This window comes from Camelus bactrianus, chromosome 10, assembly GCF_048773025.1.
Source record: "Camelus bactrianus isolate YW-2024 breed Bactrian camel chromosome 10, ASM4877302v1, whole genome shotgun sequence".
NCBI lineage: Eukaryota > Metazoa > Chordata > Mammalia > Artiodactyla > Camelidae > Camelus > Camelus bactrianus.
In genome coordinates, this window is record NC_133548.1 from 5379455 (window position 1) to 5404128 (window position 24674).

Below are 24674 nucleotides of genomic sequence, written 5' to 3' on the forward strand. Positions count from 1 at the left end.
AGTGTAACCGTTCAGCAAACATTTAAGTAAATGAATTTCCTGAATGAGAAAAGATGACTTGGGGAACACCCTAAATTCATCAGCAAAGCATTTACAAACTGTGTTCCAACAAAGTAGAAAGAGGCAGTGCAGGTGAGTAGGCCTGGAAGCCAGACTGCATACTATGAATCCTGGTTCTTTCCCTACTTAACTGGAAAACCTAAGACAAGTTACTTAACTGCACTATGCTTCAGTTTCCAAACCAGAAAATGGGAATCATAGACTCTACCTCAAAGGGTTGGTGAGAATTAAATTAGTAAAATATGTAAAGCACCAATACCAAGCACATAGTACACACTCAATTAATGTGTACTATCATCCATCCGACTGGGTTTTTTTCTCTCTTTGTTTCAAATACATGGAGTGGCTTTCCCTTTACCTTATCCACCTAAAAAGGGTCACCATTTTTTTCCCTTCACACTCCCGAACTCTTTCACATAGGACGTCTTTCACATAGATTAAGAAATGTGAATGGCACCCTCTGTAATTGTGTAACATGGTAGCACAATCCCCACGTCCTAACAACTCCCAAAACTGTGATGATCAAAAGAATAAAATGATCAAAAGACACAAAAACTCGGAAATACTTTGCAAATGATTAAAGTACTATAAAATGATGACTATATTTACAAATCTACATTCTCTTCAAGTCACTGTCAGAAACAAGAGATAGCTGGCTAGATTACTGCCCTGACACAAAAGAGTTTCTAACTTTTGTGATCCAGGGATAATAAAGAGATAAATTAAGGTTGGGGCCACCTTGAATTCACACTGAGGGCCACAAACAGATCATGAGGTTGTTTCTCAGGAATGGTCATAGGTTATTTAGCCACAGGGCAATCAACAATATTTAAATATTTGTCCACTCCAACACCACAGCTTTTATCTCATTTTTTTCTATCTGAGAATATCAAAAGAAAGTTTCTTGTTATATCTTAATTATTGATCTCAAGACAGTGAATACTTACTTTGATTACCAAAATTAGTTGATCTTAGCAAAAGTTAAAAGGAGCAACAAAATCTACAACTAGGTTGAGGATTTGCCATGACCATGTTTGTGAAAAATCAATCAAAAGCACAAAAAAACAAAAAACTGCTTCATGCTTATTTATGCTTCATGCTTATTTGGGCAAAGCCTTGGGGAATACAATCTTGAGAGTGCTTTCGAGATGTTCTGTGTTAAACCTAAAACTCTAAGATTAACAGCAGATGATCAGGATGGAAACCTAAAACCCATCTACTGGTTCTCTCTCTTTAGATCAGAGTTTTCAACCTTACACTATTAACACTGGGTAATTCTTTCTTGTGGGGGATGTTTTAACAGCATCCCTAGCCTCTACTTACTAAAATACCAGTAGTATCCTCTAGTCTTACAATCAAAAACGTCTCCACATATTGCCAAATATCCCCTGGGGAAGAAATCACCCCCAGCTGAGAATCTCTGCTTTGAACTAATTTATTCCAACTAAGACACCCACTCACATTCTCTCCTCCCTTTTTCAAAAATTCCTCCCTCTGATCTTCCTGGTAACCCAGACTTAATCCTAGAGTCCAACTTAATTCTTCATTTGTCTCTGCCTCCAAAGTCCTCAGAAATCATTTAGTACAATTCCCTCAATAGTAGGTCAGTTCTCTTGTTCAAAACTAGTTGATGATAGATTTGACTAGGATTTAGAGCTCATGATCCCCAATGAAGTACTGTTTTCATCATAACATGCTGCTATCCATCAGTCACCAAGTTTTTTCAGTCCTTTACTGTCAGCATGTCTTGCTTCTATCCCTTCCTTTTCATTTCTACTACCTATACCCCAGAGCAGTGGTTCTCAAACTTCTGAATGCTTCAGAATCACCTGGCTTGTTAAAACACAGATTGCTAGACCCCATCCCCAGAGTTTCTGATCCAGCAAGTAGGGGTAGGGCCCAAGACAAATCTTGCACTTCAGTCCTACTAATCTAATGGCTATAGGCTTTCCACTTGATAGTAAAGCTTATGCTGTCTTTACCTGCAAGGCCACCCTCTTCCCTCTTCTTCTCTACCTACCTGAAGGAAGCCTTCACCACTGTATTTGCCAAAACCACTCGTTTGGTCACTATCTGTTGCCTTTTATCTTTATGGTTTAAGTTTTTACCAAGTACTCACAGATAGAGAAAACCCCCAAGAACCTAAAATTTAAAACAGAAAACAATGATATGAGTGACATGCATAAACAAAAGGCTTGACATATACAGAAACTGCACAAATACTTCTATTTTAATAGATCAAGTGCAGTAAATTCAAAGTCCACAAAAAGAAAGGTGCCAAAATTTTTTAAACATGATCAAACATTGTCAAATATTTGTAGCTATCTCATTTAGGATGTTAAGTCAGGTCTGTGTTAGGGAAGAAACTTTAAAGGTATTCTCAAAAAAAAGATAAAGTACTCAGTCCACAACTTCCTACAACAGGAATGTGTATCATTTGTTTTCTGTATGAAACACACTGCAAGAGAGATGATACAGTGTGAAAGAAGAAACATATGGCTCAAGGTCTGATTTCAACCCTTACCCCTTACCAAGCGTATAATCTTGGTCAAGTCAAGGCAGCTCTCTAAGCCTTTATTTACATAATAAAAAAAAATTAAGGTTTGTTTCAAAATTTGTAGATACTGACAGGCATATGCAGAATAATCAAACAAGATTATACTGTATAGCACAGGGAAATATATACAATATCTTGTGGTAGCTCACAGCAAAAAAAAAAAATCTGACAATGAATACATGTATATTCATGTATAAATGAAAAATTGTGCTCTACACTGGAATTTGACACAACACTGTAAAATGACTATAACTCAATTAAAAAAAGTTAAAAAAATTAAGGTTTAAAACTATACCATTACACAGTTGTTTTGAGGATTAAATAAGGTAATGTTATTTGAAAGAACCTAACCTAGTACTTGGTACATGATAAGTGTTTACTGAATTTTAACCTTTGTTGATATGAAAGCACAATGCAAAAATACAGTATTATTCCAAAAATGAGATAAAGAGAGCAAATTAATGAAACCTGATTAAGGATGTCCATTTCCCTAGAAGAAAAAGAAAGATATAAAATAATGTTACATCCCTCTGCATGGTATACAGTTAAATGTATCCATTCCCTGACTTAATGGTCAAAACCTAGACTTGAGAGTAACACAAACACCAACACTTGCAACTTCACAACTTTAAGGCTATCTTAAAGTCAGCAAAAATCTTGACACAGAGAGTTTAGGACAGGGTTGAGTTAAGATTTAAAATTTAGGCTGAGCTTCTACAGTTAACTAGACACTTTACTTGTTTTAATGGCCCAAATATTATAAATGTGTTCATCTGGCATGTGGGCTAAGTATAAGTTTTTACTTGTTATACCTTAGACCTTCTGGTTCTTATGCATACTACAGAACCCAATATCCAGATATTTTGATCATCCTTGAACAGCAAACTCTCCTCCATTCTAGTGGTTTATTTCTAGCACGCAAGAAAACTCATAGCAAATAAATGTACTTATGGCAATTTTATTAAATATCTTGTAGTAATCTACAATGAAAAAGAATTTGAAAAGGAATATATGTGTGTATGTATGACTAAAACATTATGCTGTACACCAGAAATTGATACAACATTGTAGACCGAATATACTTCAATTAAAAAGAACAAAAAGAGAAGTATTTATGGGAGTATGAGAGCTTTCACCAGTATCAAAAAATACTGAGTTTTTTCTATATGGTAGACTGAGTACTTTCTTTTTGAGGCTACTTATTGAGCACTTTCTATGTGTCAGACACTATTCGAAGCATCCAATAGACACCAGAAACAAAAACAAAGTCCCAATTGTCAAGGAGCTTATACTCTAATGGACAGATACATGGTAGTGATTAGTGCTCAGCAAAATAAAACAAGAGAAAGTGATAGAGCTTAAATACAGTCCTCATTCAGGGTCCCCAAGATACATCTTACTGTGGAAGACTGACACGTAAGAATAAAGAATTAGCTCCCTCATCATCTGCACTCTGAATAACCAAAAAATGGACAACAAGTTTTTCCTACATCATCAGGAAGAAGGCTACAACACTCAGTACAACATACTCCTCCACCAACAGATTGATGGTTAAGTCTAATGAAACAATCACAAATAAGTAAATTCAACAAGTTATGCCATCTATAATTTGTTTCAGTTGTTAATGATATGATACTTTCAGGCTAAGGGGAAAAAGGCTTAAAATTAGGTTTTTATTTTGTCTAGTCCATTCCTGGCCAGAAAACCCTTAGACTGGGGACATTCTGAGTGGAGCTATTTATAAAAGTGATAATCTGGTAATTGTTGCTGAATCTGGGGAGACAATTTCAAGGGTAACCCAAAGAAAGGTGAGAATATCATCAGGTTCAGTGCTCCCAGCTCCTTGCAACAAATGAATGATTTAGCTATTTCAGAGAGAATCATATATAAGGCACATTAACAGGTCGGAATGCCCAATAGCATAACATCTTTTAGAAAATCTCTTAATCTCATCATCAAGATGGACGAGCAAGCTGAATTCTCAAGTAAATCAGCATCTCCCCATTCAGATAACACTACTAGGCTTAAGTGAAGTAAAGAGAAAAAAATATTCAGGTTTTATAATTTCTTTTACCCTGAAGTATATGGTCTCCACTTTCTTTTACATTGATTTAGGTGTTCATTTGTTTCTACAAATTGCCTTTAGCAGGGGCTAGTGAATTTTTTCCATACTAAATAACTATACCTTAAACATTTACTTTAGGTGCATATTATTTTGCTCTTGATTTTCTATGCAATAATAAGGATTACTCAGAATTAGTGTGATTTCGAAAACCTAAAAGATAATCAACTACAATTGCTAAGGATTTAACTAACATTCTAGACTAAGAAACTGTAAGATACTATTCTGAACACTCCCTACAAATGAACACTTAATACACATGGCTGTGACAAACATCCAAAACTACTCCAACACTCTAGCTCTAGAAATCAAAAGGAAAGGAAAAAAAAAAAAAAAAGTCCCATAATTAGCTGTCAATGTTTCACAAAAAGGTCCTACATCTAAATTTACTAGGAATACAGAAATAAATCATTGTTACCTCAAGATAGCCAAATATTCAACCATCACGAAAACTGAAGCTTCTCACGACAATATTTCCTCAGATATATCAACTTGCCATGGAGATCTATCTAGCTTTGTTCTAGGAATCTATACACAAAACCAAACCATGTCTTAAGAAAAGCCAAAATATTATTTTCCCTCCCTTATATTTCCTATACTGCAAAATAAGTACACATTCTAGCTCCAGAAAGTAGAGCTTATGCCCCGAATATACCCATACATACCATCTTCAAAGGTAAAATTCTCTTCCACATGTAACAGACAATAATAGTTTGGCAGAAGACAAGTCAATTTTTTAAAACTAGTTATTCTGATTTTTTTTTAAAATGACTTGTCACAAAGATGATATAAACATCAAATTTTATTTTACCAAATCCAGTCTGTGTACTTCAAATAACTATGTCGGCTAAAAGTATTAAAAGGATCTATTCAATCATGAATAATACATATTCTTATTGGTAACAACTTTTTTTTTTTTTTAAAGATAGGTAAAGGGTCCTGAATACAAAAAGTCACTCTTCTTCCAAAATGAGTTTGGACTGAGACTGTTAATACTGGTACTACATCTTCTCTCCCAAGAGGCTGTTCTGAAGGTACATCACAGAGGAATGACCATTTAGGTTTTGTCCTCTAAAACAATACGGAAGTAATACTCAATAACACTATAATTAATGTACTAGGTGATTCAATTCAATTTGACAAACATATGAGACCACACAAACTTTAATTACTAAGCCAAATTAGTAAACTTGTTGTTTTGTCTCTATTTCTAACTTTATGTTCCATGGCCAGGAACTGCAAAAAAAAAAAAAAACAACAACAACTAAGTTTTATACTTTGACATACTTGATAGAGGCACAGCATTATAACTACAGTAAAAGTAGGACTTTATGCCTTTGTCTTAAAATTGCTCAAATGTCTAACTTAATCAGTAGAGAATTCTGTAATATGAGCACTAGCCACAGATATATTAAAAGTTTGGCAGGCAGACTGCTACTCAAATAAGCCACCAATATGCTCTCATATCAAAAGTTATCTCATGAAAAGGATTTACACTTCAGATATAATTCTGTCATGTAATTTGAGAAAGGAAAAGACATCAGTCACTCTAAACTCCAAGGTTATTACACAAAATTCTAGGAAAGATTTCCCCAAATATATGATATACCTTCTTATATACAACACTGCCACAAAAGCACATAAACCAAAAGAAAAATATGCTAGATAAGGAAAAGGTTAATGTGTGCAACAGGTAGCAATCATTTTACAATTAAATAAAAAAAACTTAACAGGACAAAAGTCACAGATTCCTTGGATTTCCTTACCACTACACCTTCCTTCCTTGTTAAAAAATCAGAAAACTTGCTTTGAAAGACTGGATCCCTCGATCTCTCAGATATTTACATAACAGCTCAACAATTCTACCCATCTGACATGATAAAAATGAATTCCATATAGCAGTAACTAACTGGGAAGAGAGTTTTGCAGCATCCTCTTTATCATCGTTTCTCAAAGAAAAGTTGAATTCAATGTCAAAACAAAAATAAATCCTAAACATAAAAAATTCAACCAATGATATACTTTACTTCTAAAAGTTAGAGATAAAGAATTATAATTTCAACACATAGATTGGGATACAAGAAGTCAATCTCTGAAATAAAGACTGCCAGAACATACTGCCTATTGGATATACTTCCAATACACTCCACAACTTTTTAAGTCACATTAAGGGGAGAAAAAATAATAGCCATTACTCAAAGAGTGGAGATCATTAGAAAATGGATTAGAGAATCACTCTTTTTTCCTCCAAATTCAGTCTAAAATGCAGAGCCAAATAAAACTACCATAAATTTCTTTAGTAATCTTCTAGATCTTCCAGTTCACCAAATTTCGTATAATACAATTCTGCAGCTTTCCTCATATCCCACTCTACAAAAACAAATTCAAATTTCTGAAATGAATATATGATGAGAATATTAATAAAGATCTCTTTGACTAGGGAAAACAAAAATCAAATTCTTAAACTCCAATAGGGAAATCTTGAGAGGAAAACAGCACCCAAAGGACAAAGTATTCATGTGGACATATAAGCTAATTCCTTCCAAATCATAACTAAGTAAAAATTCTTTCAACAAGATATATCTCATACACCCCTCCCAAGATACAAAATACAGAACTGTATCAGTATCCAGTATTCCACCTTTTCTCAATTCCCTCCAACCCTATCAGTGTTAACTTGTGTTAAAAAAAAAAAAATCCATAGTTCTACTCCCCATCTCAAAGCGAGGAATCTTGGCACACCATAATCTAAAAAAAATTATATAAAATTATCCTTCCTCGTTTTGCCCCTAAAATTTATATTCTAATCTAACTTAATCAGATTTATTACAATGTCATTATTGCAAAATTACGAATCCTTGTCACGTTGTAATCCACAAAATCCTTTGATTTACAATGGTTTCTGTAGAAGTCAAAGGCTACACATAAATCCATTTCCAAACAGAATAAATATTAAGGCTCTAACTACTTGGCCTAAAAACCAAATGACATATTAATACACCTTCCCTCCTCCTCTGGTGCAGAGAAAAGCTACCTGAAAAGTTTTAATCACAGCATGTTCACAAATGGAAACAAAATAGTTATTCTGCTTCAAAACTAGGGAAAAAAAAAAAAAGACAAGAATACTAACCAATCTCTGGCTGTAACGAATCCTTTCTTCTTCGGGTTCCATCTCTCACTCTTCTGTTGAAATTACAGAAAGAAACCACTCCAGGTCTGCCTTCCTCTTCCTCCTTAGGAACCAGATTGCAACACTAAAGAATAATGAATGATATGAGCAGAGATGAGAACTCATCCTGGAACTCAAGCTTTCTTTCCACCGAAAGGAGTATTTAAGATATGTGTAAGTTAAAGGCTCCCTGAGAAATCTGGTTCCTCATCAGTTTGGGACCTCTCTGTTCTAGGGCTAGTGGTTCCATGTCATGATCTACATTAATCACATTAGAACTGCCTGAGGCCTATAGGCAAAAGATGTTGGTTTCAGTTCCTTATGGACGGGTTACACCACTTGCTTGTCCCTACTGGATTACAATAAGGCTACCCTTCATGGCACCATTAGCCCCCCCCCCCAAAAAAAGGCAGGGGGGAGAGGGGGCAGGACTTTTATTTCAAGAGTGCTAACCAGGTGAAGCAGACACTGAACTAATAATCCAGATCTTAACCAAATTAGTTCTCTCCCACCGGTAATTAGAAACTAAAGGAAAGGACAGAGTAACTACATAAACAGAGAACAAGAAATTAGGATTTAAATAAAGACTTCACAAAACAATTTCCCATACACCTCTAGTAAATCCGTATGCAACGTCGCCTTCCTTCCTAGACTCCCCGGATTTTTTCATTCCCAAGCCAACCCTCCCTCCACCCCGACACAAAATGTGTACAACTCTGAAACAAATTCAAGAGAGTTGCAAATGAGAAACAAAAATCATTCAGATCTTTCTGGACAAAGTAATAAAATAAACGATTTTACCTATAGATATAAGTAAAATACATCTCCCCCCAAAATTAAAGAATGGTTTGCGCGACGGTCGATCCCCAATACCAAGAAAGGTTTTTCTTGTTCCTAAATATTCTCACGGATAATGGCTTCCAGAGGGAATGCAGTTTTTTTTCTTTTTTGTCAACTACATTATGGCCACGTTAATAGCATCCTTTCAAAACTGCTACGAGACCAGAGGACCCGATGACATAGTTTGCAAGAGCAGTTCGTGGCAGAGCCCTCCTGGAGGAAGCCCTCGCCCCAAGTCGGGAGGGAAACCGTGCTTGCACCCCCTGGGAGAGGACCGCCCGGGCTTGGGAGCAGCCAGGGCCCGGAGAGGAAAAATGGCAAATCTCGCCGGGTTCCTCCAGGGAAAGGCCTTTCAACGGTTCGTTCACCCATTGGAAAAAGAAATAGAAACTTTACATTAAGTCTTTAGATAACACAGTGAACCAAAACTTCAAGGGGGGGGTGGGTAGGAGGGGGAATCTCACCGGGGATTTTGCTCGTGAGTTCTTGTCCAAGTGAGAAGTAAAAGATTCCAAAAACTGAGAGGAAAAATTAAATCCCAAACGTCGTCTTCGGTTTTTTCCGTGGATCAACCCAATATCCAGAGGGTCAGAGCGACCCGGAAAAGAGAGGAAACAGTTGCTGAATCAAACGTCCTCTTCTGGCTTTGGAGACCGGGAGTCGGAGGCGTCAGGAGAGGGGAGCGCGACCCCTCGGCGCCGAGCCCGGGGCGCCCCCGCCTCCCCCAGGCCAGCGGTCAGCAGCCCGAGCAGCAGCCCGGGCCAGCCCCAGCCGCGGGGAGCGCCCTCTTCGCCGTGCCCTCGGCGAGCAGCCGCTCGGTCGCCTCCGGAGCCCGGGAGCGGGGGCCGATCAGCTGAGACCGGCCGACTCGAGGCTGCCCGCACCGCCCCGGCCCCCCGGAACGCGGGCCCCGGCCCCGGGGGGCGGAGAGGGCGGGAGCGGCGCGGCGCGCCGGACTGGGGGCCCGGGCTCCCCTCGCGTCTCCCCCTCAGCCCGGGCTCCGCGCTGCGGGACGAGCCCCCGGCTACTCCCCAGTCGCAGAGGAGGGATTCCGGGGGATGGGCCCCCTGGCGTTGCCCCTCCTCCCGGAGTGCCCCCTGCCCAGGATAGACGGAGCGGCGACAGGCCCAGCCGCTGGGAGGGTGCTCTGGGAGCCGCCGCCGCCGCCGCCACCGCCGCCGCCGGGGAGGGGTGTTGTTTCCCTCACACAGGAGGAGCCGCTGAAGCAGCCGCCGCCATTTTGAACCCGTCAGACTCTCACATACACACAGCTCCTCGGCGGTGGACTGCGCAGGCGCCGCCTCCCCACCCCTCCTCCTGCTCACCTCTCCACCCCCCCCCCCACCCCTTTTCAAGCCTCTCTTCGCTTCTTACCGCTCTCCCGGGTGCACGTGAACGCGCACGCGTCACTCCCCCCTAACGCGGCCAGTCGGCCGGCGCGCGCACGCGCGGAAGCTTCGGCCTCGAATCGCCCGCGCCCGGCGACGCCGACGCGGCTCCCCGCCCCCCCTCGCGTCAGCCTCCCGCCCTCCTGCCAGCCCACCGCCCCCGCTCCCCGTCGGCCTTCTTCCAGGGCTCGGGCCCGGCCCGCTGCTCACGCCTGCGCACAGGCCACGGATCCTCCTCCGCGAGCGCCCTGCCCCCCACACGCCCTCGCTCGAACACACACTTTGCCTCTGTGACCCCGCCCCTCGCCGGCCAGCTGCGCCCGCGGCCCTCCCCCACCTCTCCTGGGAGGATCGTGACCCCCCCCCGACCCCCTACAAAGCACAACCACCCCCCCAAGCAGTGGGGAGAAGCACCCCCGTTCCCCTTCAACCGCCCTCTGCCCTAGTCAAGCCCGTCACAGTCACACAACCTGGGGGCCGGACGGCCTGGGCAAGGGCAGCTGTTGCCGGCCTCAAAGCAGGGTCTCCCGGGGTCAGGCCTCTGGGCCCAGCCGGCCAGACTGCCCAGGGCGAGGGGGCACAGGGAAGGGACGCCTTCCCGCCGGCTGCCCTCCCCTCGCGCGCCGGCCGATGGGCCGAGGCCGGCCTGCCCGCCATCCCCGGGCAGGCCCTGGCGCCCCCGCCGCGGGGCCTGTCCGCCCTCGGCACGGGGGGCTCCTCGGTGCAGCAGCCCGGCCCCGCCTCACCCACTCCTCGCCGCTCCGAAGGGGCAGGAAACGGGAGTAGCATGTCTGTCCTGGGCTCGGCTCCCCCGGGGGGAGCTCCGGGCGCTTGACAAGGGCGTCCACGGGTACCAGGCGCGGGAGTGGTCTCCGCGACGGCCCGGGGGCGGTGGCAGCTCGCGCGCCCACCGCGGGCCAGAGGCGCCCGGGGAGATGGCCCTGGAAGCCCCTGCGCCCCGGCCACGCTCAGGTTTCCGCAGCGCCCGTGCCCCCGGCGGCCTGGGTGGGACGTGACCCCGCCCCCGGCGAGTCGGGGCGCCCCCCACGGAGGGGTGCGCGAGCAGTCCCAGGCCCCCGGGCCCACCCCGCCGCCTCGGGCCGCCGCGGGCGCGGGAGGCCTGGCCGGGAAGATGTCTTCTCTCGGTGTGCGCAGCTTCGCGCGAGGGTCAGCGACGGGGCATCGGCCGCCCGAGCCGCGCCGGCCCTGCCCATGAACGGGCTCCCGCGCGCGGCTCGACAGCTGCCCGACGGGCTAGCAGGCTGGGGACGTCGACAGAGCCTGGCCAGAGGTATCTGAGCAACGCCATGCGAGCAGCCCAACCGCGATCAGGGCATTTCCCCAGCCAATCTCGTGCTTTTGGGCCCGTTTAAATTATAAACCCCATAAAGGACCATGGCTTGGGCGTTAAGCAGCCGGGTCGGCACTCTTGACTCCACTACACTAGCTGAGAGGTGTCACACAGATCTTTTTTTTCTCCCTGCCTTGGTTTCCCACTCTTTAAACTTTTGATTCCTGGGATCCTGGGATCCTGGGATGGAGGAGAGAGGACAGGCATGGAGTGAATCATAACTTCCATAAACAATCTTCAGCTCTTTTAGGAAGACGCTAGAGAAGGACAATTGAAATAATGATACCTTCTATTTCTATCAAGTTTTGAACTCTAGGGTAAAGGTACTGTGTAAACCCAAGGTATTATTATTTATCACCACATGAGGTTTTTCTACATGCAAACTTAGGGAGTTTTACAGACATTTTCTACTTTGTCTCACAACATCTTTAGGAGACAAGCTAAAGTGCCCGTAGCATTATACTCATTTCAAGGATAGACACTTGAAGTACAGAAAGGTTAAACAGCCTGCATAACTACTCTAACAAGGAGGAGTTTAGCGCTCTGCAATACCAGACTGCATCTTACAACCGACAACAACAAAAAGATTTGTTATTACGGTATGACCCTCTCACATACCAGTCATTGGGAAATATTCTTTATTCTAATACCAGTTTTGTTCAGACTTCTTAACTTTTCAGAGCAAATGAAGATCTTTACCCAAATTTTATCAGATTTTAAAGCCTTTTTAAATCTTTCAGACTATAGTAAAATATATTTAAAAGGCAGCAGTCTTTAATACTGGTTCTACCAGATGTAATCCCATAGACATCTGGCTCTCTGCAGGTATAGAAAACGGCAGCATCTTGTCTGTTTTTAAGAAGGCGAGAAAGACTTTAGTCATTGTCAGATTAAGTAAGTGTTGGGCCTCATTACTATTTGAAAATAAATGGCTTTATTTCCTTCCCATTCATCCCTGTAAACCCATGAGATACTTGGGGGCAAAGAGAGAGAAAAGGAGGTCTCTAGCAGAAGCTGAATTTGGTCTTGCCCTTTTTCTTAAAACCCAGGGCCCCTTAAAGTAATTAACCCTCAGCGAACTGAGTTGCTCACTTTCAGGGGACAAATGCCTCCTACAGGTTTAACTCAGGTGGGTATGCTGGGAAGCAACCCAAGCCGACTCCAGGAACACTAGTAGTAGTACTTACTTGAACAGGACTGCAAGTAAAGGTTTGTCACATTGCAGCCAGCTCTCTTCCAGTTGAAAACCATTTGTTAACTAGTCTGCACTGGGGGAAATGACTTTTAAACAGAGATACACAATGGTTTCTCCACAGGCAAGCTATGTTAATATTCCAAAGCAGATGTGCAGAGTGAGATAAGAGATAGGCAGATGGCTAGTGATACCCTCCCATCACAATGGCTCTGGTTGGCAAGGGCATGTCATGAGGCTCACTGCTTTGCCCTAAAAGAGCTGATTTCAATGAAAATAGAACTTGGGGGTTCCCCCAAGAAGGCCACTAGAAATATGAATAACTATATGGCTTCAACTGCAGCTGCAGGGAGAGGAGGAGAGTAGTGGGTGGAAAGAAGGAAAGAAAAATTCCCTCTAGAAGCATTGAGAAGAGGATCTCTGACTGGAATAAGCTGGTGCCTTAACAAGATATTAACGAATCTCTGTTTTCTTGAGCAAAGCTAAAACCCAACAAATGTGGAGAGTCAAAATTGCAGATCACCCATTTCTTTGGGGAGACTTCAGTGAGTGAAAAGAGAACTCTGTAGTCTTGTTAACTAAATTAAACTATTTCCAGTTTCTCTGCACTCCCTTAATGTTAAAGAGGAAGTATGGATGTCCCAAACAGTGTAGGTCTAAACCAAAATAGAAAAGTTGGTCTTGAAGAGCCCCTGTGAGGTAGCATAGCCAGTAATTTAAAAGCTTTAGCATCAGAGACTGAAGGTCTACTCTGCTACCTACCAGCTAGTCAATCCTAACGATCTCTTCAAAACCTGGGATTTTTATCTGCAAAGTGGGAAGAAAACCTAACTCTCAGGATGAAATGAATAAAATGAATAATGTCCTAAAACTCAGCGTCTGGCGTGTAATAGCCATGGGTTATGAGCATTTACTGTGTTTCTGACCTCCAGTTTTAAGGAAAGTTTTAATTATAGATACTTTAATATTTAAGCAAATTTACATAGAGTGTAAGCAGTGTCTTATTTATAGCTTTTCTTCTTTCCTTTCCTAGCCCCTAGTCTCTCCTCACCAACCCCTGGTGTCTCTGATCTCCATTTTTCTCTCCTCCCTGACTGTCTGCCTCTCCCTGATCATCACCTGATCATCGTGAGGTCTCTTTCTTTTCACTCTTCTCTCCATCACTCTGCTGCTCCCACCTGCTGTGTGCGTTCCTCTCTCCCAGCCCCATGCATGTCATCTACTCGGTCATCAGCAGAGTAGACCTTGCTTGCCCACTTCCCTTTACCCATGTTTGGTGTACTCTAATCACATGCTCTCTAGTTTTGTAACTTAATCATCTCCTGAACATCTCCCTCCACCCACCTCCACTGGACTGTAAGTTCCTTGAAGGCAGGAGTCAGATCACATCTGTATCCCTCAAAAGATCTTCCATAATCGGTATCACATACTTACTGTGTCAACTCTAAGCAGGGATAAAAACTAGGTGTTGGGTGATTATGAGTTTTAAGGGATATAAAGTTTTCTTTTGAGTCTGAAAGTAAAATCTGAATTGATCAGGAAAAAAAGGAAGTCAGAAATGCCCTGCAGATTCTCATATCATTGAACATGGATGGCTCGTGAGATTCTTGGAAGTTTCATAGAACATGACTGACCCTTTCCTTGGGACTACAGGACCAAAGTCCCTCCCTGGCCCAGTGTCTCCTTACTGCCATTTTTTCTAGCCATTTGGCCTGTGTTTGTGCAGACCCGCCTTTCCTGAGTCATGGGGTTGATTTCGGCTATGGGGCAGCAGGAGCAGCATCTGGAATCCACCTGCTCTATTAGCAGCCGTAGCTTTGCCTCGGGGCCAGGCCACTCTCACTCCCACTTCTAAAAGGGAGAAACTTCCTGTCCTTCCTGAGAGGAGAGTGGGTCTGGAAGATGCTGAGCCCTGTCTCACTATACCTGTGTTTAGTTATTGGCACCCGAGGGTTTCAGGATCTGTTTGCAAACTTGTGCTTGTTTGCTGTCTCGGCTGTTGATGTGGGGCACCCCAGCCACATCCCCAAAGGGCTAGTTGCCTAAACTCTTAGGTGTGTTTCTAGATCCTCCCAAAGTGTCTGATCTTTGCCCGTCTTGTTGAAGGGCATTGAGCCTTTTGTCAGCTTCGGCTATGTCTGGTACTATTTCAGCTGCTTTGTGAGGGCCTTTACCAGCTGTGTGTTATTAGCCCAGTCCCTTAGTCTATCAGGAACTTCTTTAATAAAGCAAAGATCAAAAACTCCACCCTGTTTCCTCCTAGGATTTTTGAGGAGTCAAATGGACCAATGGACAGCTTCCTATGGAAGCTGGAAGATAATATATTTAGAAAGGATTGCTGGTTCTCCTATTTCTTTGTATTTCTTTTTTTTTTTTCGTACAATAAAGATTTGTTTTGTTACTGAGAATCTCATGCTTAACCCTAAATTAAGTGCTTGGATGGAGAAGGGAGATTTGCAAAATTAGAAAGCTTGGCTTTTACCGTTGAAGACTGCATCATAGCAGAGATGCTGTGAAGCTATGACATGCTAAGAGAACAACCATCACGACAGCGAATCACTGGAAGACAGTGTAGACAATAAGAATTGGATATAGAATTCCACTTGGCTGTAGACCCCATGGGGCAGGAAGTTTTGTTCATTTTGTTCATGTTCACTGACACATGGCCAGTGCCTAGAACAGTGCCAGGCAGATTTGGCACTCACTCGTAGGTGTTTAATGAATCAATGAAGAAAGCAGTGATGCTATTGAAGCACAAAGGAGTGTGAAGGCTGGAGGGCTTTGAACGCTTGCAGAGAAGTTTGATTTTGACAGAGTAAGAGAGGCACATACGTCCTGGAGCAGAGGGTTGATGTAACAACAGTTATTCCAGGTAAACTGTACCTACAGCTGTCACTTCAGCTAGAACAAGATGATAGAAAGTAAAGCCCGTACTACAGCAAATCGAGCCAGGAGGGAAGTATGTGAATCTTAGACCAAGTTCTTCATTTTTCTTATTCCAGCTTCTTTTGAAGCTATAGAGTCCAAATCGGAGCACAACTTTCTTTTTTTTTTCCAGAGCACAACTTTTGATGTGATATTATAAACTTAATATCTCCACCCAATTGTTTTCAAAATGCATCTTTAACTATACTACTGTTCATTATATTTAAAGTATGTAATTTTAAAATAACAATCTCCTTTTGTTCCAAAATGCTTACTCAATATGTAAACTCTGAAATGTGTCCAGTATTCTTTTTCTTTCTGGCTAAATCTATTTTTGCTCTCCCTGGGGAATTGCAAGAAAATATTGACTTCATTTAAGGTGAGATTCCCATGTTACATTTTTTGCAATTATACTTGATTTGCCACAGCTCGGAGTTCATATTTTGATTTGATCATAATTACTAGACCCGCTTCTGCTGTTGATCTAATTGTCTTCTTATTGGTGAGCCACTTATCTTTAGTTAATTGTCTATTCTTGTATAATTTTATTGGTGTAAGGAATGTGGGAGATACTACATCTATATCTTAATGCTTTATTATCAAACTGATTAGAAAGTTTACCCATCTATATTTTGAATGCATAAGTTTATACTGGTAAAGGTTTATGTTTTGTATAAGTGTTAATATTTTTACAATAAATTTTAGCATTTTCTATTTTACTTCTGTATTTTGTACTCATTTACTGTTGCCTATATTTTATGCATTTTTATAGTCACCAAATTCAGAAAAGTGGGCAAATTGAATTCTCAATTCCGGCTTGCTGAAAGATCAAATATACAATTGGCAGAGGCTTCCCTTTTCTGAACTCACATTATTCCTCTTGAAGGGACCATATTTCTTTTTATACGCATTTAAGTTGCTCCTTAATACACAGGCATGTAATTTGAATGCTGTTGATATTGAACAATGCCACTAATTTCCAACACTTTCTCTTCATTCTCTGGTGTGTTTCTGATTAAACCAGCCACCACTGTCTCACAATTGATTGGATCTCTGTATGACCATTATCATCAACCACAAAATACATGTCAATTTCTAACTACCTGCTGGGTCTTCAAGATTTAAAATATAAGAGCTGGACCCTGCCCTCAAGGAGCTTACAGCTTAGAGAAGAAATAACAAATGATTACTTTGAAAATGCCAAACTGTATAGACAGCCAGCAGCGGCCAAATTGGAAAGGGGAGAAGTAAAGCCGGCTCCGGCACTGTGGCAGTACTCCCCCTCCTCCAGGACCGCATGGTGTGTTTCCTTGGGGCTGCCCTAGCTTTTCCCCTAGAGTGCCTGCTAGGTCCTCCTCTATTTAAAGGGGATATTAGCACTGAATTACAGAATCTTAGAATTGACATGGAGCTTGGAGGTCATTTAATCCAACTTGCTCATTTTAAAAACTGGCAGTCTGAGGCCCAAAGATGTTAAGCAGCTTGGCCAAGGTCATGCAGCTAGTTTAGTAATGAAATTGGAACCGTAAACCATGTCTTCTGATAGCTGCTTTTCCTGCTACTCCTCAGACTGATGGCATTTTTCACCATCAGATCAACTGTATGTTCATTAATTCCTTCCGCCGAAAGAACACTCGCCTGTTTGAGACACTGTATTGGCACTGGGGTTGCAAGGTGAGTGTGAATGATACCATGTTGCAGGGGGAAGGGTGCAGGTGATGGGGGGGTCAAGTGACCATATAAATTAGACTCCAAACTGAGACCCTTTGAAACAGTGAAAAGGTCTAATAATATTATTAGGTGAAAACCAAGACACATGCCACGATGGACACCAGGTCTGCGCAGGATAGATACAGGATCTCTACAAGATACTGTGAGGGCACAAAGGTGGGAGGGGCCGATTCGGCTATGGGGGAGGGGTGTCCAGGCAGGGAAATCTTCATGAAGGAAGTGATGCTTGAAAATTACTAAGGTTTCGATGTTCACCAAGAAGACAATGAAGGAAGGGTGTTTCCCACCCCTGGTGTGCTCCAGACACAGCAGGACAGCCGACAAGAACTGAGTCTACAGAGGGAATCCTAGCCTAGTGGACCTCTCCCACCATATTCAGCAAGTGAATGGGGCTTTGTCCTTTGTAGGTGATGAGTAATTTGTTATCCAGGCAGCAGATATTTACTGAGTATCTAGTAGGTAGCAGGCACTGTTGTAGGCACTGGGAATACCGTGGATGAGGCAGATACTTGCTCTGAGAGGCAACATGGCATAGTGGTCCAGCAGGGACCCTGGCAATGAACACATCACCTCTCTTGAGCCACACAGCTCCAGGGTTTCGGTTTCCTCATTTGTAAAATAGAGTTGAGTCCCTCCTCTTAGGTCATTGTTACAGTATCTGAGTGAGTTAACATTCACAGTGTTAGAACAGCACCTGGAACATAGTAGATGCTTATAAACAAGTTGGTAGGGGAGGATATAGCTCAAGTGGTAGAGTGCATGCTTAGCATGCACAAGGTCTTTGGTTCAATCCCCAGTACTGCCTCTAAATATAAAATAAACCTAATTACCCCCCGCTAAAATGAAGAAAAAGAAAAAATTTTAAAAACCAAGTTTGTGAAATAAAAGTTACAGTTAGTTGGCAGAACCACAGCAAATTATTTATTAAAGTCTATGAAGGAAATAGGAATGCTTCTCTGAGGAGGTGACATTGGAGTTGAGATTGTATGATAAAAGGGAACGTTCCTGGGAGAGGGACAACTTTAGCAAAGGCCCTGGGTGGGAAGGGGCATTGATGTACTCAGAAGACAGCAGGCCAGAGTGGCTGAGGCGAAGCCATGTGAGATGAAATCACAGAATGGCGAGATGGGTCACAGAGCCTGCTGTGAGCTGAGCGTGTACTCCCAGGGCAGGGGCAACCCATGGTGGTTGTGGAAGCAGGGGAATGACAAGGTCAAACTTATGGTTTGGGCTAGCACTCTGAGGTGGTAAATCCAGGCAAGCAGGGAGCGGGGCCAAAAGGATGGGGTCACATTAGCACTCTTGAGGCTGAGAGACTCTGTAAGGACAGCCGTGGTGAGCAGTCTGCACCTAAGTTGGAGATCCAAGAATCAGCAGTATCAGGTTACAACCAGGGGAGGAACAAGAATGGCCCTCGGAAAGTGTAGCAGGAAGCCGGAATCCCAGGGATGGAGCCCCATCAGGGAGGCTCATGCCTGGCCCATTGTAGGTGCTCAGTTACTGCTTGAACAATGAATGGATGTAGGAAGTGGCCTACAGAGGAAGAGGAGCTCAAAGAGGTAGGACACCAAGAATGAAAGCAGCGTGGAGTAGAGTGTCAAGCAGGAGGGAGGGGTTGAGATGCGAGATGAAGCTGGAAGACAGCCCCTGGATGGGGAACCACTGTGACATCACTGACCTCTGACAGCAGGGTCGGTGCAGTTGGGGGTGGGTGCGGAATGCCGTCAGCCGAGAACAACTGGGAAGTAAGAAGAGATGGGGAGCGTACACTCTTCTTCCAAGGAACACGGCGGTGAAGGGAAGAGCAGAAGGAAGGAAACAAGCTTGTGTGTGGTCCTCAAGAACGTGTCAGGAGACAGAAAGGGCTTGAAAATGGAACCCGGAAATAAGGAATAAGGGTTAAAGCAGGAGATGCTCAATGCGGAACAGCCCAGGGGGTGGGGGACAGCTCTGGCCCCGGGATTAGCTCTGGCTGGAGGACAACATGTCTGCCTCGGAAACCAGAGAGAGGTTGGGAGGGAGGTCATCTCAGGGGCACGGGGGCTAGAGGCTGAGGGAGTTCACACTTGGAATAGAAGCTTGGGCGTGGGGAAAGCAGTGTCACTGAAGCAGGCTTTGAATTCCAACCCCTTTCTCTCTGCCAGCAGCCGTATCTTATTGCCCTTAACTTCCTTGAAGGGAGAAACAGCACCAGTGACAGCAGGAAGCCCCCTTCCTATGACCACTGGTCATGCCAGAGGTCAACGGGGACCCAGGCAGGTGCTCCACACAGAAAGGTGAGCTTGGAGTCCAGAGCAGGGCACTGTGGCCCCAGCTGACAGATAAACAGGAGTCTCCGCCCTGACTCTCCGGCACCAGCTGGCCAGCAACTTCACTGCTGGAGCGTCTCCTGGATTCTTCTGTGAGGGATGAGGTCTCCTACATGACCCTCCCCTCCACTCCCCGTGCCCTCCTCTGCCTCCAAACCCCCAGTGCACAAGGCCTTCCCTGCTGCCCCCGTCCCCAATTCCCACAGATCCCACCCAATCTGGTCTGACATATACCGTGTGCCCTCTTGCGGTTAAAAATCTCTAGAATGTCTTATTCTCCCTTGAGAGGAGGAAGCCACCTGAAAGTCCGTGTTCCCTCCACTGTGTCCGGAATGAGGCTTTGAAAATAGTCATTTTTTCTCCCCCACTATATGCTTGTGAGGATAGTGTGAGCAGCCGCTAGGATACAGCAAACTAGAGGGCTTGCCAGGAAAGAGGTGGACTCTGTAAAGTAACTGTCAGCTATCAAAAGTAACTCAAATGGGGTGAAAGGATGGGAGGAAGGGGATGTTGAATCACTTTGCCAGGCAGACCCAGCCAGTGGGAGGTGGATTTAGAGGAGGGGGCCTGGGGAGAACGAGCTGGTGGTGACTTTGGCCCAGGATAGGAATGGGTTAGTCACTGACAGCCACAGAAGTTTCCAGAGAGAAGTGTATTGTATGTTCAAGGCAAGAGCTGTGAAAAGCAGCTTTGGCACTGTACTAGGCACCCGGCGGGCCGTTGCTGGAGACCTGATGCCGGGGGTAGGAGATGGTAATGTGCAGGGTGGACAGTCAGAGACTGGAGTGAGACAGTGACCGAGGAACGAGGAGAGGAGTCAAAATGCCTCAGAGAAAGACCAGTGCTTGGCGGAAGGCATGGAGGGAGGAGGTGTTGTAACTCACATAGTCTAAGCTTTGCCCTGGAAAAAGGGCAAAGGAAAAAGGAAAGTGAATGAACATTGCACTGGTGGTCCCCATCCAACCCTATTCAAAGGGTGGTTCCTATAGGTACCCGGTGTCTTTCTTGGAGATCCCCCACCCCGGTGGTCCTGGGGGAGAGTACTGGCATCTTCCCTCTGTGGAAGCTGAAGGGGCCAGCCCCTCCTCTCCTCACCTGGTGCAGCTGGAGGTGTTTTGTGATGTATGTGTGACCCAGCAGACCCTTTCTTGCAGGATGCTGACACCCAAGCAGGAGACCTTAGGGAGTGAGGGGATCATTCCTACCTGGCAGCCGGTTCCTACTAAGCCACTGGCAGTGGGGCCACAGAGCCCCTTAGCTTCCCACCAACCCAAACCTGGTCCTCCCACCCCCATCAATTCTGGGAGCCACCTCTGCCACCACCTCCACCACTACACACAGATGTGCTTTCCTTAAATTCCTCTCTGCTTAGCTGGAGTCAGTTTCTGTTGTTTGCAACTAAGAACTCTAACAATCTGAGAGTTCAATCCTGTTAGTTCCAGGCTGTCAGATTCCTCTGCAGATGTGCAGTTTGCACAAGAATTCAGAACTGCAGTTTGGTTCACCTCCTTAGTCTCCTAAGTGCCAGAGGCTGTATACCGAGTTCTGAGGACGGAAAGATGAACACAGGCCCTGGTCTCCATGTAACAAGTGAGTGTGTCTTAGTTTGAGTTCATCGGGAAGCAAACCCTGAGACAAAGATTCAAGCGTAAGTAGTCTGGGAAGTGGTCCTGGGGAGCACAGCCCAGGGAACAGGGAACTAGACAAGGAGGGGAGGGAAGGCCAGCGGAGGGGACATGGTCAGGAAAGCGGTGGGCCACTGAGCTCAGCTTGGCTGGGGTCTGGGGGAGACAGTGTAGCAGAGTCCTCAAAGTGTCATTTATCCACCAGCTGCCATCTGTCATTGGTGGAGGGCTGCCTCCAGAGGCCATGGGCTCCCTGGCCCTTTGACTGCCTGTGTCAGAGTTAGTCGCCCTTGGGCAGAGCCACTGGGCAGGGACTGCCGAGGGGCCATGGGCAGGGCACCACGTCCAGGGCTGCAGAAGGCAGGGGAGAGAAAGTCCTATGGATTCTTTGAGAGAACTAAGACAGGGACGCTGGGCACCAGAAGAGAGCAGTCAGTTCCAGAAAGAAAATGTCTTCAGACTTGAGCTACATCCTTCACTAAGGCTTTGTAGGCATGATGGGTTTTGAGTTCAAATTTGCAGATGTGGCAAAGGAAGGCCATCTGGAAAGAAAACCTCCTGTGCCAAGGTTTCACCTCAAGAGGTGCCAGCCCAGCCGGAGGCAGCCTTCTGGGTTCTAAGGGAGAGGCATTAGGAAGGTGAGAGGAAGCCCGAGGGCAGCAGCATCTCACTGGAACCTCTGCTCCCAGGGGGCCCCGCTGCCACCAGCTGGTTCTCCACCAGCTGCCAGAGACACCCTTTGAACCACTTACTTTTACTGGGGGCCCAACCCTGTGCCAGCTTTACACACTAATCCTACACTCTCTGTGAGGAGGTATAATGATTACCCCACTTCAGAGACTGAGGGAAGAGTGCTAGGAGTTCAGGGTCTTACCCAAGGTCATGCGGCTTGAATAGGCAGAACTAGGGTTTGAACCCAGATAGCATGATTCCCAGCCCTGGGCTCCCAACCTCCCCAGAAGGATTATTTAAACATACAAGTGAGGTCGTGTTCCTGCTCCGTTAACACACAGATGGCTATGTGTGTTAAATGACAAGTGACATAAAATGAAGTTCTTGGAGGGCAGGTGGCTGCTCAGGCGGCTGCAGAGGCCCTCCCTCAAGAAGGTGAACTTGAAGGATGGGCAGGCATGGGTGGTCAGGAGTGCAGGGACGTGGTGAGGCAGACGTTTCCCTGGGGTGCCAGGCACCGCTGCAGGCTGGGGGATGGGATGAGTCACGTGACACGGTTGAGGAACCCAACGTGGGAGTCTCTGTCAGGCACTGGCAAGCACTAGGTTTGCAAAGGGTGAGGAAGCCTCTGCTCTTTCTCTCAAACAGAACCACAGTGCAGTGGAGGAGACCAAAAAGGCCACAACAAGTGGCAGAGGGAGGTGACAGCTGCCAGGCAGGGCGTGACAGCAGCCTGGGAGTGGAGGAGGACCTGGAAAGTAGGAAAAGCAGTGTGTTCAGAATCCTTCTTTGGAAAAGCAGGTCCAGCCTCCCACATCCTCACCACCCCTCCCTCCCTGCCTGCTGGCTCCCATCCACCCAGAGCCCAGGCTACAGGTACCTGGCACCCTCCAGGCCCAACAGTCACACCTGCCCACCCCCCAGGTCCCCTCCTCTCTCCTTGAGAGTTTCAGCAGGTTGCAGTTAACACATGTGGGCTACAGTTATCAACTGGAAAATGCTCCCATGCCCCACCACCCAGATGTCCACTGTCCTCTTTGATCAATGTTGTGCATGAGGACATCGAGTTTCAGGCAACTGGCAGGCAGCAGTGTGCTCTCAGGGGACCCAGCCAAGGCCTGGGCGCTCACAGTCTTGTAACAAGTCTGAGGACACCAATCCCTGGGAGGAAGCCCTGAGCCTCCGCAGCTTAGCTGAGCCTGGGGTGACGTGGTGGGTCTTAGGGTCCTGAGGTGATACACAGATAGAACGAGCTGATTCTCACGGGGTGCTGTGCTGGAGATACTTTGAACTGCACGGTGCAAGCTTAGCTTCATCTTCAGATTCTCCAAGGTAGGCACGAGGCAAGTTTGTTGACCTGAAGTTCTGTTTCCTCGTGAGGAAGAGAGTGAGAGCCCAGCCGGGGGCTAAGGTGCCTTTCTTTTCTTTAACCCCTGCAGCGATGGTGCACGGATGGACTGAGGTTTGCAGGGGCTACAGCCAAGGAGCAGGCAGCAGAGGGTGGCCCCGCTGTGAGGAAGCTGCCCTGTACCCAAGCACACACTGCCCCCAGTTTCCCTTGGGTCCTAGCAGCACCCCCCCTGCAGTTCAGGGAAGCTGCTTTCAGGGAGGAGAGGAAGGTGGGGTGGGCAAGGAGGCTTGTCTGCAGGGCTCGGGCGGTTTATGCGACTGGAGCAGAAGCCTCTTGTAAAAAGTGGGATTCATGGCTATGGGGGTAGGGTTCCCTCCAAAAGAGAGATCTGGCTTGGGTCTTGCTCCACAGCTGTGGGTGATCTTGACGTCCTGGGTGTCAGGTGTGTACTTGGCAGGAGCTGACGGAGCAGCTGTGGGGGGAAGGGGGCTGAGGTAGGGGAACAAATTGGGCCTTTGCCCTTAGGTGAAGGGTCTCTGCCCTGGCCCTGACTAGCTTTCAACCTGAACGCATGCTTGAGTATTTCCATCTAGGAGGGTCTGCAGGCCCATCCCACCTGTGGTCCTCGCAGCTGCAAAAATTATCCAGGGTTTCTCCAGCCTGGCTTAGCCTGAAAATTTTTCCTCACTTCTACCACTATCCCCCATTCTGGGCCCAGCCTCAGGTACAGGTACAGGTGACCACAAACCACTGCCCCGTGAGACTGAACTAGATACAGTTTTGGCCAGAGGCACAAAGAGGCTTGGACTGGGTGAGTGCAGGGGATCGGGCTCCTTCTGGCCAGTGAACAGCTGTGCCTTGTGCCCCAGCAGGTTCCCTGGCCTCCCTAGTCCTCCCTCTGCCCCACCCTGACAGGCTTTTAATACCTGCATAATCCTTTCTGCTGATGAGGCTGGCCAGGGGGTGGGAAGAGGGGCCGATGAGCTAGGAGAGGCCCTGGGAGCAGCTTTGCCAAAGCCTGGAGACCCTGGAAGGGGTGGGCTGGTGTCCTGAGCCCTCAGAAACAGGATCACTCAGGTTGTCAGCCCAGGGGGCGGGACTGTGCTCTGGGGCTCCGAATTGAGCTCATTAGGACAAAGTGCTTAGATGTGATTTGAAACTGTGTTTGGGTAATTGACTGATGTTAACTGACTTCCCTGGATTCCTGGGCTAAGGGAACTCGGGCTTTGGCAGACAGACTGAGAGCGAGAACGTGTGAGCAAACCCATCAGGGGCTGTTTACATCTCTATTGTCAGCGGCCAGCCTCTGTTTGTTTAAACCTCAGGAGGTCTCACTGGTTCACTTGGGTCTCTGCTCCAGTTCCAAACTCAAATTTCACAAG

General features: G+C 45.8%; 1 protein-coding gene across 3 annotated transcripts in view; it reads right to left on the reverse strand.

The window, feature by feature from the left end:
* KDM2A (lysine demethylase 2A) overlaps positions 1-10051 on the reverse strand; it is a 96114-nt gene extending 86063 nt beyond the window's left edge. The window contains exons 1-2 of one of the 3 annotated variants that reach the window (XM_010956706.3): positions 9213-10051; positions 7870-7993 (exon numbers count right to left, since the gene is read on the reverse strand). In XM_010956706.3, coding sequence (XP_010955008.1) covers positions 7870-7911 — 42 coding nt within the window. In that variant the 5' untranslated portion in view covers positions 7912-7993; positions 9213-10051. Of the gene's footprint in view, positions 1-7869; positions 7994-9212 lie in introns of those variants that run through there. The other 2 variants (XM_045517897.2, XM_045517899.2) reach the window with 2 other exon arrangements.
* Between the last annotated feature and the right edge of the window lie 14623 nt (positions 10052-24674).